Genomic DNA, 7,343 nt, shown 5'->3' with positions numbered 1-7,343 from the left:
GGCCCTTATGGAGGGATCGTGCCTTCAGCGTTCAAAGCTTTGAGCGAGAGATTCCCAGCGCATGATTTTACATGCCCACTGAGTTAGGACAGAGCAACACAACAAAGCGGGCTATCGTTCCGACAGGCGGAGATTCATCTGGGACTGATTTCCCCACAGTGCATCACAGAGACCTCTGCTGGTCAGGGAGTCTGGAGTGGGGGAGGAAAAGAGGCCACAAACGTGTTACCAGCCGACTGTCCACCCACTCTCCAAGCTATCAAACCTGTGCACTCATTCACTGGCCTTTGTGGACGTATAGAGGAAATATAAAGCTTGTCAGTTGGTGATAAAAGGGAATGCTAATGTCAGAAAGAAGGGTGGAAGATAAGAACAGCCGTAGTACCTCTGTCTATGCTTATTGAAGGAACTGCTTCAGGGGATGCTGGGCTCAATGGACCTGCCTAGCCCCTTTCAGACAGGTGGCATTGTGGGACTTATGGACCTGGTCAAATCTGAGTTTGTAAGGCCACATTTTACAAACAGACCCCGGGGCCAGAGAAAAGGTGAAGGTCTCCGACAATAATTTACCAAGCCACTGGCCTTTTAACGTCTGGTGTAACCCCAGAAGTGATGTAATTAGTGTCGTAAAGCCTTCAGGGTGCAGCCGAGAGCCAGGGAGAAATATGACCCTGGACCCAGACGCCTGGCCCCTTGGTCTGTGCTGTAGACTGCTGCTGACCCTGGAGCAAGGCAGGGCGTTTGCACTTGCAACACAGTCTGCTGTCGTGGGCGTGCTCCCTTGAACCCTTGAGCACATCCAGAGCTGATATACTACTCTTTCCATTATCGATTTGTACCTAACAGGTATGGTCGAGGAGAGGGAAATCAATTCCGTCTCTCAGGGAATTGCAAGCTCAATGACACCGTAGACACCTTTTGTCAATTTCAAAGCCATCTTGATATTGTATTTGTACTCGAGATAGACAGAACAGATCTTTGCCAATCAGAAAACGGAATTGACTTGTTAATAAACTATCTGTCATTTACTATCTGGGGTTTAATGGCTAGGTTTGAACGACAGTGAATTTACCAACTGTATCAAACAGTCAGTTTGATACAATTTTGCATCCAACAGTATTTTCGTCTTCTAGCACGCCACGTCAACTCTGCAGATGGTCCTGTAGGGTCCGAATACCATTTAGTTCCATCAGTAGAGGTACTAAAGGTTTTCCTTTATTCCGGTAGAGCTCTTTAGCTAACAGGAGAACCCTGTGAACATGCTAATGTGCTTTAGCGACTATGTAACAGGCCAACAAGTCTCCCTCCCCCCTTTTCTTTCTTACAGTGGCAAAACGACCTGCCTGACTAGAATCACTCCACCAAGCTCGGTCCACAAGTTGTCGAGCCCTATGCATTTATGCATGGAAACCTCTGAAACTTTTATAACGGTGCGCCATTAATCTGCGTGCCATTTTTAAAAGCGGGAATTAAATTTTCATTCGTATTTGCCTTCCCCTTCTCCCTCTGTCTCTCTCTCCCCGGTTAGCCCCTGTCCGCCGGGCCGCCTACCCCAGGCCGGTGAAATATTTAGCAGTGCTGAATCACACGTTGGGAAGACAAGCTCTGTCTCTGCTGTGGCTTCGCTGGATCTCAGCGCTGCACACGGACTGAGACGAGCCACCTGAAAGAGAACCAGAGTGAGAGGAATAACAGAGAAACCGTGAGAGGATAGTTTAAGAAGATCACATGCTCAGTGACTAGGGGGACACTGTGAATATGAATGTAACACACACACACTCACACAATAATGTTTAAATATTTACTGGTACGTAAAGGAATAAATAGATATAAGCCTAGATCAATAGGCCTATAGTTTTTCAAAAGGTGTAAACCTAAAAATTAGGCTACTGCCAGGAAAAAGTATGTTATGGTACCAAAAATATATATGACACAATGATCTTTGAAATAACAGTTATCTTTTACAAAACTCTGTAAATAGTAAATAAGTTCTTGAATCGTGAGTACAAAAAGTTTAAGGGGCCCGAAGCAGTCCCCCCTTCCTCGCAGCCCCGCCCCGCTATGTGAACCGGGGTGAATGGAGAGACCGCTGAGTGTAGCCAGAGGGAGCGAGCCATGTGCTGAAGGAGGGAGAGGACGCGCGAGAGAAAACCACCGTGACTCAAAAAAAAGGAAAAAAAAATAATGTCGGCTTCACCGGGCTGTTCACCACACACTGAGGAGAGTGAAGCGCGACACTGGGCATGAAGCAGGATAATCTTTCTCTCCGAAGCAACCACAAACAACGCAGGTAGAAATCGCAGTGCAACTTTGCCTTATATGCTCGGTCCCTGTGAATGCGCTACATGCTTCGGCAGCGGAACGGCGAAACCACAAGAAGGACGAGAAGAGAACGTAATCAAGAAAGCAAGTTATTTTGCCAACTTTTGTCTTAAATGGAAATTAATCTGCATACGGAAAATGACTTTAGTTTCAATGTCGGCTTGTGAGCGACTGAAAAGGAAAATTGGACATTTTGCGTGCACCTAGATCTTCATGGATTGGTATGCAATTGCAGGATCGTGTCATTTTAAGTGTGGTTCGAAGGAGCGGGGACTACGTATGCATGACTGAATTATAGGCTACTGGCAATTAGAAATTAAGTGAACGTCAAAGACCTGTAAACGTTGAGTTGAATGGACAGAATTTTCTTGCAAATATTTGCAATAGAGGACTATAATTAACTACGATTAGGCTACTACCATGCTGAAAGAAACATTGCAGACTGGATAGAATTGACTGATTTACGCCAAGGAAAGTTTTCAAAAGTAGCCTATGCTGGAGAGGAATGGATATAAAGGACAAACGCCAGTTTCTTTGGTTTCACCGAGTACTCAACTTGATTTGATGAATGTCTCATTCTGAGGGTATAGAATATACCTCATTCGTCAATCACATCAACTGAAGAAAATGGATTGTAATAGTTATAGGAAAAGTTTACCGTTCATGAGTAGCAGAGCAAGCTGAGCACACAGCATGCGCAAACATCGAATTAGTAATGAAACGTTAATGGATGATAATTAAGTTTAACTCACTGCTCCATCTGATTAGACTTTTTCATGTTCTCACAAATGGGAATGTACAGTCTGAAATCACGTTGTGTATTTTCAGTTTGAGTGGACAAAACAACTTGGAATTTGAACGTGAACTGGAAGTAACCATATAGGACTTGGAGAACATCATGCCTAGCCTGTCTGAAAAGCAATATCAATAGCCTAAGTAATCGTATTGATATACTCATAATTGCATTTATAAGGACGCAGCTTTTTCATCGCATTTTGCCCACAATGGACAAGAAGTATATAACTTATCAAATGGAGTTGACGCTTCTCCTTGTTGCCCTCTTATCTTGGGTCGCTGTATTGGCGGACGATAGCAAGCTGATATCCGACAGATATGCAGTATACTGGAACAGTACCAATCCCAGGTAAGGAACAGTAGTTTATTTAGAAACATCTTCGGTCACATATCCTTGCCTCACATAGAAGTTAAAAACTCTAAAACGAATACTCCGACCGACCCTCCCGTTATGTTTTAGTGGGCTATTAAGTGAATGTAGGCCTTCAAAACACAGTCCCCTGAAATGTTCAGAAACAACCGACAAACCGTTGCTTTCCCATTCAAATAGTGGATGGTTATACTTACATTTTGGTACTACTAGGAATTCTCATCATTTTCAGTCCTGTGACCTGTGTTTTGCGGAGTAGCCTAAAAAGTGATAACAAGACACGAAAAGCAACATTTTAAATGCCACATTTGATCAAGCATTACTCTCCTATAAGGAAATGGAGCAGTAGGTTAGTCATCCATTGAGACACGTAGCCCTGACATCTAGTTTCAGCTAAAGGGACAACTCTGAACTGAACATCAACCAATTTAGTCTCAAATTATTGCCTTACTTTGGTGCATGCAGCCGACCAGTTACAAGATGGATAGTTTCTCATATTTATTCCTATGATTTATAGCCTAGGTTACACCTTACACCTTGTTTTTAAGTGAAGAGATTTTCACGAATGATGTTGAAGTAAGAATCATTTACGACAAAGTGTTTTTGTTTGTTTGTTTGGTCAAATAGAGTATCAACACCTAATCAAAATGCTTTATGACCCTATTTATCCTGGAAATGTATTTCAATACATTCTTTTAAACACCTAGAGTGTAAGCATGTCCTGTACCAACCGCCAATTTCTCTGACAGCCATGTCTGCATTCCACTTTAACACAACCAGTTTCGCTCAATAGCATATCTTTGTTTAAACAAAATAATACCAGGAGTTTCATTGGGCTGCCTCTGGGGGTCTTTGACATGTAAGGTCAAATGTTTCATTTTGAAATGTATTTTGAGTTTAATGTCCCCTTTCATACTTTAATTAGATTTGTTGGGATGCTAAATTTAGTTTTCAACTGAATCAAGTTTGTTCTACATCTCTGTGTTGGTGACTCCACATTCGAACATACAGAATATTACCCCCCCAAAATGATTTTTTTGGAGCAGAAGATAGCCCAACAAAGTATTTTCTTCCTGCTCTAAAGGGGTGTTGAACAAAAGAAGGCAATTCAACAAAACAGTTTAGAATGTGTGTTACTCGAATGTTCCAGGTCTCTTGCGTAGAAAAATGAATCTGGGATTTATACTACAATTCTGACTTGATGACTAAACTTTAGGTGGGTATTAATACTGGCTATAGACAGTGTTCAGACAGTTATCTATTCAGTGCTGAGATCAGCTCTCTGGACAGGTTTTTCAGAAAAGTGTCCTTAAGCGGGCCTTGGAGATTAAAGGTGACCCCCATATTACAAACTGCAACACGCTTGTGTAGTGATTCAATGAGGTGTATGCACTCTTGCTTGCTGCCCCAGCCTTCAGTGACTACATATTGGGGAAGTTTATTTTAAAGACCAATCCTGAATATTTTTTGACATTCACGTTTCTCAGAGATGCACAGATACAAACGTAATGCCATCCTAAGAAGTGAAGTATAATTGTTTTGTACAAGGCGACCATTGCTGTAGATTCCTGCAATTTTAAAGGAGTGCTTTGAAAGCTGAAAATGTTTTAGTTCACATCATTCCTGTTCAAAACCATCTCCTATGGTGTACGTTATGTTAATTATCGCTCTAACTAAACCTAAACGTTGACTGTGTATCCAAATATAAGATATTTCTAGATATAAATTAAATGCCGCCACAGAATTGAATAGTTCTACTTGTAAGTTGGTTGAATGGCCATCTAACTTTTGCAATCCCATAGTTTTTGTAGGGTTCTTATCTTTTTAAAATGTGGTTTCTAGGATGTTGTAGAATTCATACTGTTAAAACTAACAATGCAGTTTTCTGTTTCACGGTCTAAGTTGCTTACAATTGACAATGATACAGCGATTTGCTGGATGTTTACCCAATAAATTACAAGGTATTCTTTCCTCTCATGATATATTGGGCCCTCTCCCCCTGACCTACATTTGCTTAGGTTATTGGAAAACATGGAGATTTTTGAGGGCAAACTTTGAGTGAGTGACCGACAGACCATTTCCCCAAATCATGAAGTACCTTCCAGAAGGTTTGATCTTGGAAGTTTGACCTTGGAAGTTAGTCGTTAGTTTGAAGTCGCTGATTTCACTGTGGTTCCCTCTAGGTGGCGTTGCATCGTGTTTGCTCTGGTGATATTACTGCTCCGCCATTTTCTCATTCATTGATGGGAGACATTTTCGGTATGTCGACAGCCGAAACAATAGCTTGACATAGACTATGCTTAAAGTTGGCCACAAATAATGTTTGAACAGGTAAATATTACCTTAACGTGGAGTTGAATTGCAAACATGAAGTCGTTGGGTATCGACAGACGTTATTGGCTTAGTCGAAAAAGCAAATTAATTTGGAAATTTCTTAAACTGAACTGGTTTTGAAATACTTTAAAATGGTGGCATAACCTGCCAGTACACTGCAAATAACTGCCATCGTTGAAGGGTTTAAAATTGCATGTTTGTCGCCTCTATGTGTATATTACATATATGTAGTGGCATTTTATTTGCAGTGTTGCAAAACACAACTCTTAAGATGATAGCACATTCACAGATGGATATATTCACTGTGAATGTAGAGGTTAAATAAGGAAACACTCTGCATGTGGCTGTCTTCACTATTCACTCTCCACACACTGTTGGCAGTGTAATGTGGTAACGCTCCACATGAGATGGTCTCTGTGATATATTTTAATGGCTGGTTGTGTTTGTGATTTATGGATTAGTACCTGAGGTGTAGCGAAGTAGTAATATTTTAAGGCGTTGTAACACAATACTATGTTTTGTGTTTCTCAAGTAGGATTTTTAGCCCGTTCCCTCCTGTAGATAGAAACATAGTGTTGTTAAATCTACCCCTGTTCCAGATGAAGACTCATTTTTTGGTTTCCGGTGACTAGTACTTTGGGGGTCAGTCCACAGTTTTTCGTTCACCAGATGTGCTCGTTATTAATTTGAGGTATTTTGGGATGGCGATTTTCTCTTCCCCGTGTTTTGATATTTAATTTTTTATAGAGCGACACATGGAGTTAATTTAGTAAGTTGATGTTTCCATCTCCTCATAAACATGACTTGGGTTCAAAACCAGGTGAAAAACAAAACAGTTCATGTACTCGTACAGATACACGACAAGGGGGTGAACCACTCTAGTGAATACTGCTGAGATCCCTAAAACTATGACTGATCCCATGATGGTGCAGCATTATACTATCTGGGCCAGGACAAGAGTTCTTTCTCAGTGACTTAATTGAGTGATGGTTGTGGATTACACTGTGGAGAAAGTACATAGAATGATCTGTGTCCCGATAGAAGTTCATCTGCCTCTCTGGAATGGGAAATAAGCAGTTTTCCATGACGGAGAGCATAATTACTCGTTATTTGGAGAATTCGATTAAATGAAAAGATTGTCCGCAGCAATCACTAACATAAAACACTGCTTCCCTTTTAGCCAGCCGTTACGTGGTGCCATGCAGACTAGAGCTTCAATTAATTTAGTTCTTGAATTCATTTAGTTTCAAGTCCTATGACTGTACCGCTGATGTTTAGGATAGTGTGGGGGGGGGGGTTTATTAATCTTTTGTATTTATTTTTAACAATGTGAATATCAATGACTATATTCATTTCATAATAAAAATGCTAAAGTCTCACACAGATCCATCTTTTAGCTCAGAGTAGGCCATTAATGGCTTGACACAATGTTACATCTAAGGGCTCCAACATCTCATTAAAGATTAAAGTTGGTGCATAATATCTATATAAGCAATTGATATGAAAGAGGAATTGACTAATC

General features: G+C 40.9%; 1 protein-coding gene across 1 annotated transcript in view; it reads left to right on the top strand.

Moving 5' to 3' along the window:
• The first annotated feature begins 2,134 nt into the window (after positions 1-2,134).
• LOC146254541 (ephrin-A2-like) overlaps positions 2,135-7,343 on the top strand; it is a 95,276-nt gene continuing 90,067 nt past the window's right edge. The window contains exon 1 of the mRNA XM_084675996.1: positions 2,135-3,466. Within this exon, the coding sequence (XP_084532122.1) occupies positions 3,327-3,466 (140 nt within the window). The 5' untranslated portion in view covers positions 2,135-3,326. The remainder of the gene's footprint in view (positions 3,467-7,343) is intronic.

The sequence above is a fragment of the Hypomesus nipponensis genome, chromosome 16, assembly GCF_054491055.1.
Source record: "Hypomesus nipponensis isolate SF chromosome 16, ASM5449105v1, whole genome shotgun sequence".
In the NCBI taxonomy this organism is placed as follows: domain Eukaryota; kingdom Metazoa; phylum Chordata; class Actinopteri; order Osmeriformes; family Osmeridae; genus Hypomesus; species Hypomesus nipponensis.
This window is presented reverse-complemented; position numbering and strand designations above follow the sequence as displayed.